General features: G+C 45.8%; 1 protein-coding gene across 1 annotated transcript in view; it reads right to left on the bottom strand.

The window, feature by feature from the left end:
* Window positions 1-13,544, bottom strand: part of CDYL (chromodomain Y like) — a 70,630-nt gene extending 57,086 nt beyond the window's left edge. Inside the window, exon 1 of the mRNA XM_032424999.1 lies at window positions 12,663-13,544. Within this exon, the coding sequence (XP_032280890.1) occupies window positions 12,663-12,957 (295 nt within the window). The 5' untranslated portion in view covers window positions 12,958-13,544. The remainder of the gene's footprint in view (window positions 1-12,662) is intronic.
* Window positions 13,545-13,928: the final 384 nt, after the last annotated feature.

Below are 13,928 nucleotides of genomic sequence, written 5' to 3'. Positions count from 1 at the left end.
TAATCTCCTTATCAATAGTCTGCTGTACTGCTCTTGCCTTAAGGAATGTTGCCTATAACCCTCGGGCTGAACTTTCAGCACCGTGGCCTGGCCAAGAGCACAGTATGGCTCCGTCCACTCTGGACCATTTCACCCTTGACTTCAGTAGGGAGGCAGTTTTACCAGTATTGCTACTTCCTGTCAACTGCAATGCCATTCAAATGGATCCCTAGAGTCAGAAACAAAGGCTCTTTCACGGACACTGGTCCTACCAGGCTATGAGCTCCTAGAAGTCAGGGGCTGTCGTTCACTGGGCTCTGGATGATCAGCATCCAGCATGGAGCCTGGCACACAGCAAACGCTCGCTAAGTGCCAGGTAACAAGGCGGGGACCTTCCAGAAACTTCCCCGTGCAGAGGCTGCGATGGTCAGAGAATGGCATGGAACGTATTCACTCAGAAATTCAAAGCAAGGTTTAAAATGTGCCTTAAAACCAGAGGAAAAACTATTTCAGGAACTCCAAGTCAGGAAGACAGTTAATCAGGAGCCAGCAAGCACGCTTGGAGCCACGTAACGTGAAACAAGCACGGTTGTAGGGTCCAAAGCCATGGGAAGTGGGAGAGGTGGGGTGACCGGAGAGCCGTAGGGGACCCAGGCTCCTGGGGAGAAAGTAAATTAGAAGCCTCTTGTCCCACAAGCACTCAGATAACGGCAAGCAGTTGTATACATCTTACAGCAGACGACGTGTTCTTTTATTACTGCATTTGTTCAGTGAAGTTGAATGAATTCCTTAACTAGATTTTGCCCAGATAAAACAATAATGTATTACTCTTAATACACAGTTAAAATGGTAACTTTGAAATTCAATAACATCAGAAAAACAGTAATTATGAAGACACGTTAGGATGAGCCACGAAGGAAGAGAAGGCTTTATCCACCTCCCGCATTTGGTGGCCACCTATCTCGAGGCAGGGAGGAGAAACCCTGGGGACACAGCTGTAAAGAGGAGCGTGTCAGGGCGCCTGGCTGGTTCAGCTGGTGGAGCATGCGACTCAATCTTGGGGTCATGAGTTCGAGCCCCGTGACGGGGGTAGAAATTACTTTAAAAAAAAAAAAAAAAAAGAGCGTGTCAACTCTATTTAAAAGGACATGTGGAAGTAGGGCAGCTCAGGGGAATGAGGCAGCCTGCTGACCTTGACTAGGAAGAAGGACCCTAGTGCTTAGGCAGTGTGTGGGGGGGAGGGCAGCTGGAACCCCCAGCGGATGGCCCTTGGCCCCAGCTGCTGCCCTGTCAGCATCCTCCCAAAGGCCCCATGCACCAAATAAATATCCTTGTGCGCATGTGCCCAGCAAGCAGTCTTGGGGGCTGTGCCTCTTAAAGGGGGGCAAAAGAACAGCCACAAAGGCGACTGGGAAAAGAAACACCCAGAGAGGTAATAGGTGTAAAAAAGTAGTAGTGTTCCAGAAACAAGTTCTGGGGTGAGGACGTAAAGTGTGGTCGGAAAGTAACATGGTGTAGCTGCTACAGAAAACAGTATGGAGGCACCCCAAAATCAAAAACAGAATTATCATATGATCCTACAATTCCACTTGTGGGAATTCAAAGCCAGGTCTTGAAGAGATATTGATTGCAGCCATATCGATTGCAGCATTATTCACAACAGCCAAGAGGTAGACGCAACCCCATGTCAGCTGACAGATGAATGCATAAAGAAAACGTGGTTTATACGTGCCATGGAATATTACGCAGCCTTCAAAAAGACAGAAATCCTGTATCAGGCTTCAACATGGATGAAGCTCCAGGACATCCTGAAGTGATATAAGCCTATCTGACGTAGTCAAAACCAAAGAAACAGAAAGAAGAATGGTGTTTGCTGGGCTGTGGGGGAGACGGGAGGGAGCATTAGTGTTTAAAGGGTAGAGTTTCAACTGTGTCAGGTGAAAATGTGATCGAGCCCAGGAGCACAGCAATGTGAATACACTTGTAACGTTTCTGAACTATACATTTAAAGATGTTTAAGATGGTAACGTAAGGTGTATGTGTTTGCTGCCACAATTAAAATGAAAGCAAAAACAATGACATGGCGCTCATATTAAATGTGGCGGGGAGTGGCCTGGAGTGACCGTGGCCCGGGGACCAAGAGCCCCTGCAGAGCGGCAGGGCAGGAGCCACACTGGGGGTGGGAGGGAAAGGAAAAGAGCAGGCAATCCTGAACGAAATGTCCCACAAGTGCGGCCTAAAAGGAAAATCAGAATCAGGGTGGAGACAAGTGGAACCCTGAAGAAAAGGCGTTCATGAGTTCTAGTCCTTCCCGTCTTTCAGCCTAGTGTGATCAGTAAAATGGGCATCACTCACCAGTCCCAGCTGGGGTGAGCAGCAACACATGCATGGAGTGAACCCAGGGACGCAGGGACACAGTAAACGCTAGCTGCCACCAGGATGAGCGATGCGGCTGTCGTGGCTTCCACGTGCAGCCCAGTCCTCTGGGGTGACAAGGAAGGGCGGGATCCTAAAGCCTGTCTTCTGGGGAATGCTGACATAGGACCAAGAGGTCAGTGAAGCAGACAGTAAGGGGGGGGGGGAGGAGTCAGAAAACATAGGCCTCAACAGGGCAGGGTGTTCATCTGGGTCTGGGGGAGGATAAACACTCTCCACTCCAGAGACTGTGAGGGAAGGCAGAGGACCAGCGAGCAGGGCAGGTGTCTGGCTTCAGGGAGGGCAGGAAGGTGAACAGGAAATCCTCCTTCAGGAGGTTGAACGCGACGGGGAACTTGAGGAAGACACAGCTATGAGCGCTGAAGGGCTGCTACTAAGTTAGGGGCAGATGAGAAAGGGGAAGAAGGCAGTTCAACCGGGAAAAATTATAGAGAAAGGCTGCAGGGCTTTCTTATAGGCTGTAGCTTGGGAATGACAAAGAGGAAACGCACAGAATCACACCGCAAGGTTATTTTCATCTCAAAATGACCAAAAACCTAAGGCAGTGGAAAGGCTCTGGTGGTCTGAAGCTCATTCTAGTGACACTGAGCTCTGGAAGTGCCTAAATCTGGGTGAGGGGCCCTACTTATTACCCATAAAGTTGCCTCCTGGATATTGTCATAGAGAGCAAAATTATTCACTGATATTTTTAAAAGATGTTCTACACCATTAACCTACAGATGTTTTCTTGAGTTCTTCCAGCTCAAAGAATTACATATCATTCCGTATTTGCAAGCAAGCTCAAAACTTGCCCTGGCTCTTACTTCCTCGGCAATTTCTCCCAACCATCCCCACAAACCTCATTCTTTTTCACACGGAGCCTTTTTTAGAAGACAAACACTAATGATGAAAGTAGAAGTGAAGAAAACTGCTCTGACAACTCACTCGCTCACATACAAATGTTAATTAAGCACCTATTATATGTAAACAATAGGACTAGACAATGTAGAAGATTCTAAAGAAGATTACAATGTTTGCTACAATGTTTTCCCATTCTACTATCTAAAGTTTTATTGAATTTGTCTGTTCTGGATCTTTCTCTGGATCTCTTCCGCCAGATTTTACTTTTTTGGCGATTCCCCTAAAATCAGTGCTCCTCTACATAGCCTAGGTGTCCAAGCTGCTTAAGACTCCACCCAAAGCAAAAGCACCCTGGGGAACAGGACTCTGTAGAGTCTTCTTTTAAGAGGTCCCTAATAAACTGACTCAAACACAGCCTTTCCTCATTTGTAATGAAAAATATGACTGCCCACTTGTAAAAGGTGACATACCAACTTACGAGACAGACACAGTGCCCAGCCTACCCCCTCCCCCCAACTTCAAACACAGGACTCTAACAGCTATGAAGGAAGAACAACACACAATGACACACAAAAATAGAAAATGAAAAGGCGAATACAGAGTTCAGTCTCATGGTGAGCAACTGGGAGAAGAAGATCATGTACAGTTTGAGAGGACTGCCCAAAAGCTAAAACATGAATTAAAATTATTATTCATTTACTATTCCATATTTAACACTTATGATATTCTGTAACTCAGGAAAGCACTGTTGTATTTTAAGGGTAATCTTAATTGTGTCAAGACTGTCAGGAGTTCAGTCTCTTCCACTCCTACTGGTAATAGCCCTGGGTTGCGCTTGGGTAACCAGAGTTTGGAGGAAGCCGATCTCCTCTCTTGGAACTTCTGGGAAAGAGAAACTCTTTTCTGCCTGGTTTGCTGTGAGGGTTGGGATGCCAGCTAGAATTGTAGATAGCATCTGCCTTCCCCATGGGATGGGTTTGCCTGAATGAAGCCCAGAGGTGGAGAGAAGGGGCTGGGGCTTGGTTACTTCTTAGGCAATGGATCCACCTAAGCCTGGATCTTGCTCACCTGAGCCAATAGATGGCACTTTTGTCTGTTTGTTGAAGCCAATTTGAGTCAGTTTCAGGAGAGAGAGAGAGAGTCTCTCTGAGAGAGAGAAAGTCTCAACTAATAGACTACTGGCAACACTATGAATGAGGCTTATAAAAAATCCCTTTCACCAGTGTGACCAAGTGAGCACAAGCAGGGGGAGGGGGCAGAGGGAGAAGCAGACTCCCTGCTGAGCAGGAAGCCTAGCATCGGGCTCCATCCCAGGACCCCAGGATCATGACCTGAGCTGAAGGCAGACCCTTAACCGACTGAGCCACCCAGGTGCCCTGAGACAAGTAAGATTTGTAACAAGTATTCGGCCCCCACCAGCAGGTGCCAACAAGAGCAAATATTTTCAAAAAAGGAATTTCACTTGAGTCGGTGACTTGTTTTTATTCTGCCCCTGTGCCAGTCAGTCTATAAAGTTCAAGAGGAGCAGGAACTGTAGTCAGATTCTTTTCTGACATATGACCTAAATAACCCAAATTTCTTTTAAATTATAAAACTCCAAGTTAATAAAATACACTTTGGTATATTCGAACCTGAGCAGGAACCGCAAGATTAATGCAAATTAATTTGAGGTTTTCTCATTAAACTGTTGTAAATCCCCTAGGGTGGAGACTCAGTGGCACTATTCGTTCTAACCCCTGGCATGGAAGTTATCGTCCTGAAGTGGGTGCTGGGAGAGCCAAAGTCAGTGAAGTCTTCTGAAATGCTCCTGTTGAAAGGATGTACTTTCCGGCCCCGACACGCGAGATCAGCGTGGTCCTTGGGCGAGGAGGACACGCATGTTCACAAAGTCTTCACAGTTTGAAAAGGTTGAACAACTCTGTCCCCCCCTCAAGAGGCAAGATATATAAAGGAAATTAACAGAAAAATAAATGTAAACAATTCTAACCTGGGAAACCAGAACTTCCACATTTTAAAATTAAAACAAGGAGATACCATCTTCTACTTTAAATATCTGACAGGTATTTAAAAGTTGATTAAGAATAATAGGAAAATGGGCACTCACAATCTTTACAGCTTGCTTAGAGAGCAATTTGGCAGCATCTAGCAAAACCTTCATTACAGCCCTGGACTCTTGTTGACAGCAGCAAGTGTCCAGCTAAGGCTCACACAGGTGGGAGGGGGGCGTAGGGGGCACGCACACCACACGCACGTATGTGAGCACATGGACAGACGCACACCTGCGGGAGGGAGGAAGTCAGTGAGTGAGGCTGAACATAGACAACTGGGGAGCGTGGGTGAAGCCTATGGGTTCTTCTTGGACTGGTTTCAAAACCTCCACAAATATGAAATTGCATCCAAAAAGACAAAAATCAAGTTTAAAACTTCAAAAGAGGTAGAGATCTGTGTCTTAAAATAGAAAGCTCTCCACAACGTGATGTTAAACGAAAGAGGCAGATACCAGAACGATGTATATAGTATGATTCCATATCAAAGAGTATAAATATGTACAAGGTCTGAAAGGAAAGCTGTCAAACTATTAATGTTCCCTTTGGGGAGGGGGTAATGGTAAACTTTCCTACTAGGCTCATTGTACTTCTAAACTACTTGCATAAAAATTCATAGTATTTATGGATTACTCAGGTTTAAGACAGGAGGTGCGTTAACATTTCTGCTGTTGCAACATTGATAAAATGTATTCATCTGTGTGGAAAAAAAACTCTTAATGTCCACGCTGAGGTTCTCACATAGTGGATGCACCCAGACACAAGCCCTGTGCAGGTAGATGGGAAGAACAGACACAGAGATCTGTCACGATGCCTGAGGCCATTACCAGCTTCTTAAGGGCAGGGCCCAGGATGCTAAACCAGTAAGCGTCCAGGCTCAAATGCCAAAGTGCCCCCTGCTGAGAAATACGGACACTGAATTGGGGGGGTGGGCAGGTACGTAGGATCTGTCACGATACCTGAGGCCATTACCAGCATCTTAAGGGCAGGGCCCAGGATGCTAAACCAGTAAGCGTCCAGGCTCAAATGCCAAAGTGCCCCCTGCTGAGAAATATGGACACTGAATTGGGGGGGTGGGCAGGTACGTAGGATATGTACTTGCACAATAAATAGCCACAAACATTTTAGAGGAATGAGGTAGGGCTACTTGTGTGGATATGAAAATATATCCAAGATATATCAAAATTAAAAACAAAAGCCTAAGTTGGAGAGCTGTATGACAAGTATGAACCCACTGATGTATTTAAAAGATACGCATGTTTATAAAATTTCTGGAAGGAAAAAACTGTTAACAGCAGTTATCCCTCTCTGGAGAGGAGGAGGCGGGGCTTGGGGGGGTGCTTCTATTTTTCTTTTTTTCTTTGAGATGCTTTATTTTACAATGCTTTCCTGTCATTTAAATTTTCTAATTATAAATATTTATTAAACCAAATCACAAAAGCCCGAAGACAATTTTAAATCAAGATATACTAAGGTTAACAAGCAACCTCACCAGAGAATAGGATCTAACCATAAGAAACCTAAAATATACTATAAACAGAAGAATTTAGTAGTGTTTTTATTTATTTCCCATCTCGCTCTAGAAAACCAAATTTAAAAAAAGCACGGTACAGTGGGGTTGTTGCGACCCTTTGGCGAGTACCAGAGCCACCCGGAGGGCTTGTGGGAAACAGGCTTCTGGGCCCAGGGGACACTGCAGTTCAGGAGGCGTGAGGGGGGCTTGGCTGGGGACCTGCATTTCTAACAGGCCCCAGAGTCTCCCCGTCGCGGCTGCTCGGGGCACCTCACTTTGAGAACCACTGGTATAGGAAGAAATACTCGAGAGTGGAGATGAAAAGAGAAAACTAAACAGTCACAAGGGCTCTGAAGCAGGTTCGCTGGGTCACCCCTTCCCCAAGCCCTAATCACCCCTGAACAATGCCATCAAACCCTGGAAATGTGGGGGCTGGGGGGGTCCTCTGGCAGCAGGCCAGTGTTGCTCCTGCTGGGATGTGTGCTGGTCAGGAGCAGGCTGGCTTTATCCATAACCTAAACTTCTTAGGCCAGCTGAATGGGTTATCATATTTAATTCATTTTTACATAAGATCAGAGATATGATTACAAGAGGTGAGCTGCGGCCTCAAGGGAAATGATGTCTAATGCTCTGGAAAGGCTCTAAGTGAAAATAATTGTCGAATCAGGTATAAGTGAGGAAATGGGAAAAATGAAAAAAATATCCCAGGACTGTGCACTCAGATTTGTAAGCACTGAAGTTTCTGTTCCACTTCCCACACAACCGAACTCTAGTCCACAGATCCACACCCAAAGAAAAGGGCTTGACTCACCAAACAAATGGCAAAGCAAAGTACCCCGTTCTTTAAAGGCCTTGGCTCTACATCAGTGGCAAAGAGGTGCCCATTTTTAACTTTTTAAAATGAAATGATTATGGGTGGTATGTCCTCAAAGATTCCTGGAGGTGACCAACTTTTTACGCTAACAGACTGCTGCTGGATGGGCGCATTTCTCGAAGAGCTTTGTGCCTAAAATGCCACTCGATGCTCAAGCAGAGAAGAGTTCTGCAGCCCACTGAGCTCCCCCTCACCAAGAAGGAACAATCTTGTCTGGGCCACCACACCATTCTGCCTGGGGCATCCCAGTCACCGCTTTGTGGGGCGGGGAGCTGCTCTCTGCTTGCCTCGAAACTTGACTCCACTTTGGTTCAATTTTAGCTTCTGTAATCTTTCTACGTATAAGTAGGTTTGTTCCCGGTGAGATAAGACAGCGGAAGTATCCAGCATGGAACCCATTTTACAAGAGGCTCCAGAAAATGTTTGTTGGTTTCCAATGCAAGTCCTTTGTGATCAAACCCTCCCTGGCACGGTCAGTGGACTGCTTGCTAGGGACAGCTTCAACTGTCCTCTTTTTCCGGGTAGACTTCTCCTGTTGGGGCCTGCTGAACAGCTCCTGCCACTGGTCTCCTGATTTCTTAACTTTCCCTGGAGCTAAATTCTAATCTCAGCACATCAATCGTAAATGGCCCTAGGGGACCACGGGCCGCTTACGTGGGTGGAGCTACTGATTTGGAACAACAGCTTCCCTGATAATAACAGAGAAGGGAGACAGATGATCAGCTTCATATTCTTACTAAGGGGAATTTACACTCCAGCTCCTCAGAAGAAACCAAATTTTCCTGAACAATTTCTCCCGGGAGCCTCCTTGGATGGAAATGCTCACAGGATGAGCATTTGTGGTATGTTAAGGTACCTCTTCACTTTCTTCCTGAATCTGCTGGCTTTGGCTTAATCTCTGGCAGCAACCCTACGCAGTAACACTGATGGGGTTTAGACCTCATTTTTTTAAAAAGTGTGTTAACAGTGTTTTCTCAAGTGTCATACTTGTCAAACGATGAACAATTATATATTTGAGTTCATAAAAGAACAAAGTAACAATAATCCAGTTTCTAAAAGCAGTTGCTTCTTTTGTAGGATTAATTTGTTATGCAATTAAAAGAGCAAGAAAATACTATCATTAACTTATTAATATAAAGAAGAGAATCATATCACCTAAACTTTAAAATTTTTCATATTTCTGAATGAAGCAATATAGTCATCTTTTAAACCTTTGTTTCATACTTAAAACAGTTACAAACCAAATATACATATGGTTATTCTGTAAAAGCAATTGTGTGTGTTAAAAATTCTCCAGAAACATTTACTCTCTTGGTTAACAGATATTTAAATATCTGTTGTGTTTAGTGGCAAAAATATCCCTCATACACACATGATTAATGTTTTGAATAAGATGATTCATTTCCCAGTGACTCCACAAGTATCTGCTTCAATTAGTTTTAAAAAAAACAAATCAGTTTTCTTATGTAGCCCTAAAATTGATGTGGAAAGTAAAAACAAACAACTACTTCAAGAAATTATGAGTGTGGACCAACAGCCTGACATAGCTTCAGTACTGCTCTCTCAGGAAAGAAACACCCCGAGGGCTAGTAATAGGTTTTGGAGAATGTTCCTGTACTTCTGGCCTCCATACTTGGTCATTTCAATAGCATTTCTTCCCTCACATTGAGTGTGACCCAGCCACAGGGCTACAGAGAACTTACTACAGTCCTTGTCTTCAGGGAGCGCCCATTCTCCTGGAATTGTTCCCTCCACAAACATTGGCAGAGCACCTACTATGCACAGGTACTGCTCTGGACATAGTAGGATTTTGCCCTGGCAAAACAAAATCTCTTCTTGGAGCTTACTTTCCAGAGGAGGGAACAAAAGCACCTTTCTACAAAGGGAAAGGGTGAGGAGAAGCAAAGGCACTGACCCACTTAAGCATCAGCCCACAGGTGACCATACTAACACACCATTTGCTTTTGCCATCATATTTCATTCAGAAAGGACACTCCAATGGGAGGCTCCAGAGGGAAGAGGAGATGGTTCTTTTCCCTTTTAATCTGCAAGCCTGATTTAGATCATGGCCACGTCCCTTACCACTGTCCTAAAAAACCTTCCTGAGTGGCTTCTGTTCTAAGTGGAGAGAGTATTCTCAACAGTACACAGGACTCAGGGCCAGGAGAGAGAGGAGGTCACGAGGGCCTTGCACGTACGGTGGTACTCCCATCCTGATCAGTGAATCTAACTCCACAGAACAAGATAAAGTAATTCAAGAATTTATGCTTACGCATCCCTGGTGGTTTTAACCAAAGCCACCTTTATGGACATTAAAAAATGTTTTCAAAATGGGAAGAAGAATAAAAAAGGAAATCACTAACTCCTTATTTAAACAGAAGCCACTACCCTCCTTTTATACGAAACTGGAGGCTCTGCTGAGGGCAGCCAAGCCTGCACGACTGTGGTAAAGACAAAACGTGGAAACTTTAGGGTCAAAAAAGTTTTGAAAATCATGCCCCCACACCACCCCTAAAAGTGTATGTACACACAACTTTTGTGGACAAAGTGGAACCACAGATCTTCTGAAGCCTTTTGTGTTCCCTTACTTTCCAAAAATACAGCCCTAGGACTGCGACTTCATAGAGCAAGGATTAGCAAACTTCCTCTGTAAAGAGCCAGACTGCCAGTTTTTTCGGCTTTGCACACTACAGTCTCTGTCATAATGATTCAACGCTGTCCTTGTACCTAGAAAGCAGCCACAGACTCTAAGTCAATGAACCAATGTGGCTGTGTTCCAATGAAACTTTATTTATGGAGGGGCTCCTGGGGGGCTCAGCTGGTTGAACGTCTGACTCTTGACTTCGGCTCAGGTCATGATCTCAGGGTTGTGAGATGGAGCCCTGCACTGGGTAAGAGTCTCTCTCCCTCTGCCCCTCCCCCATCTCTGTCTCTCCAAAAACAAAAAAACAGTCTCTCTCCCCTCTCTAAAAAGCAAAACAAAACAAAACCCCCACAAAACTTCATGGATACAGAAATTTGGATTTCTTATATTTTCAACATGTCATTACATATTATTCCTCTTGATTTTTTTTCAAACATTAGAAAGTGTCAAAACCATTCTTAGCTTGCAGGCTGTACAGAAACAGGCGGGGCGCTGGGCTTGGCCCACGGGCTGGCTTGCCAACCGCGGCCCCAGAGTCAGCAGACGCCCAGCCCTCATCTGCTGCACACAGCCCAGCGGAGTGCCTGGCCCTGAGTCATCAACAGAGAAGTAGATGCTCCTCATCTAGTGGGGGCAGCAAGCAAAGCTGAGAACACGGGAGTAGGAAGTAAGGAACGTGTTCTGATTCCATCTCTCCCTTCAGCTCTCTCTGAACACCACAGTCTCCGCGGACTCGACTGCCCTCTCTGTGAAACAGAGCACGCAATTCGATGGCTAATCATCTCTTCTGCCCCTGAGCCTCTATGATCCTTCATTTATAACGAAGTAAAAGAAGCAGGCCAACAATTTGGGAAGTCAACTTGGTAATAAACAAGCTCATACAAGTTCCAGGTGAGGGTGAAACTTTTGGAGTAAGAAAGAAAAGCAGCATTTGGGTAAAGCGTGTTATCGGAAAAATACTAGCCAAATGGCAATTTACTGTCCAAAGGGAAACCCCAGATTTCCGTTTAGATCCCTCCCTCTTCATTGCTCCACGAAGGTCTAAACCAAAACTCACTGATGCACCACAGCAAGACGGATAGGGCAGTGTCTCAGGTGAACAGTTCTCCTCAAGGGAAATAGCTCCCCTCCTTCCAAACCAACACCATTTTGTTTTATTTCACTAAGGGTGAGTTGGCGGGGACACTCAGACAGATACAATCACAACACTGCAGCACAGAGGACGGCATATGAGACCAGAGGATGTAAGAGCACGTGGGTCCTGAACCAGAAGGCAGAGTGGGAGCTCCAGAGGAGGCATGATGCTCCTGGCCGAGAGGGAGCTGAGAGGGGGTGAGGGCCAAGCAGAGACTCAGGAGCACGCCTGCTAACTAAAACAACGGTGGCTGGATTGGACTGCTGACGGGGATGCCCCTCTCCCACCTCCGTCCAAGAACTACAGAAAATGGACAGAAACCCTCAACAGGCAGGAAGCAGGGAGACCAATGAGAAAACTATGGCAGGTAAGAAATGACCAGGGCCCAAAGTGAGGCCAAACTAGTGGGGCTCACATCAGAGAAACCCGTAACAGAACTCTATAAAAATCGGTGGCTAGCCGAGGCATGGGGACAGTCAGGGGAAGGGAGCTGTGTTAATCCCAGCTGCGCAGTCTTAGGAGCTGGGGAGGCCGCGGCACAACCAGGTAAGCTGCAGAATCCAGGAGCGGAAACACAACAGAAAATACCACCCCTGCTGAGTGCACTCCTACTCTGAAAAAGGGACAATGAGATCTGAACAGTTGATGATTACAGACGAACAAATCAAAGTCCCGTAGGTTCTATTAGGTGATTGGTACCTTCACCTGAAAGGCATTTCCGGTTATTTAAATGCGTCAGTAAAATAAGGTTCGTGACTTCTAATCAATACTGGTCACATTTAGAAAATTCAGATGGACCCTTAACATGAGACTTTATACATACTAAGACGTATGAAGGTTCACAAAGAGACCTGCTATAAAGGAAAATACCACGCGTAACGGATTTAGAGTGAGGAGACGCTGTTCAAAGCAAGTCGATGTGGTTGGACGGTTTGTGGGTACAAATTAAACAGAGACAGCTAGTGCTGATTGAAAAGAGAAATGCCAAAGGCTTCAGGTAAAGAAGGAGGCTGCACCGGCTCTCGGAGGTTCCAGTCCACAGCCTCCCCAGACTTCCCTCAGCCTGCCCTCTAGAGTAAGACCAACACGTAAGAAAGGGGTGCCTACACACCTTGAGAAAATTGCCAGCATGCTGAGAAACAGCCTGTGGCCATCGAAGGGACGCTGCCTACTGAGCAGCTCACCTGGACACTCACCTTTTCCGTTAACAGCTAATCCCGTGGCCATGGCTGCAGTCACAGGGCCAGACACCTGAGGCACTAATGGGTGTATTCGGGGCCTGCTCCCCATCCTAGCTCGCTCTGCACCAGGGCCCAATAAGGCTCCGACTGGCTTTTCGGCTGCTGCTTCTGGTGCTACCGTGTCCTCCTGACCCTGTTCGACGGGGTCCAGCTTCTCAGGGCTCTCGTTCTGAAAGCCGTCCACTGCGGTCCTGCTCTTAATGGGGCTCTTAGGCACAAGTATCTTTATACCTGATTTCGCTAGGTCCATGTTCTTCCGGTTTGAGAGAGATGGAGCTGTGTTCTTCCTGAACTTCTGGCTGGCAGCAAATAACTGACTGTTTTTGGACTCGTGGTCTTTGCCAATCACTAGTGACTTAGGAGAGGTCTTTGAAAAGTTGCTGTTGGTGGATCTGGAGATCTGTTTCCTGGCATTGTTTGGAGAGGTCCTATTTGTTCTGGTTAGTGTGCTTTCTTTCTGCTTTTCGGTGTGGCGTCTGTTAAAATCATGAATGTATTCCTCACAGTTCACAAGGTGCTGCTCTGGTTCCCAAGTGTCGTCCTCGCTGTCATAGCCTTTCCACCGAACCAGATATTCTATCTTCCCTTTTTTGTTTTTCCTTTTGTCAACAATCCTTTCAACCTGTTTATAAACAGAAAAGAAAGAGGTGTCAACGTATTATCTGGGAAAAAAGGGGCAAGTTTCATAAGGAAGCATCAGAAATAATAAAAACCACAACAGATAAAGAAAATGACCATCTCTTTCCTAAGCTGAAAAAAGCATAGGAACAGAACATTGGGGATTTTAGCAATTTCCTTGAAATTAAGTCAGACAAGATGCTAAAATTTTATGCCCAGAATACATGGACGTACATTAAGTAGCCTATTTTTCTGTGATTCAAAGGGGGCTCTGTTTTTATTTTTACCTCAGACCCTGACCACCTGAGTTGGTTCTGTTACAGCTGGAACAGGACTAGTCATCTGCAGCCTTCTGCCTGGTCATCCTCAGGCACCCATGGCAGGCCCTCCTCAGGCACTAGCTCGGCCGTGGTAAACACTAGCTACGAAGGGCTCGGAGCCTCCTGACGTGTGGAACTGGCTCACGGAAGAAACGGCCAGTATTGCAAGGATCAGTGAGAAGCACTCGGTTAAAACGGAGAAAGGTCCATAGAGAGTGTGATGCTGTATCGGTAACAAAATGGTCTGGAATGGTCAGTTATTTACCTCCAAATATTGGTTTGA

The sequence above is a fragment of the Phoca vitulina genome, unplaced genomic scaffold, assembly GCF_004348235.1.
Source record: "Phoca vitulina isolate PV1807 unplaced genomic scaffold, GSC_HSeal_1.0 scaffold31, whole genome shotgun sequence".
Lineage (NCBI taxonomy): Eukaryota > Metazoa > Chordata > Mammalia > Carnivora > Phocidae > Phoca > Phoca vitulina.
Note: the sequence above shows the minus strand (reverse complement) of the source record. Positions and strands in the feature narration are given on the sequence as shown.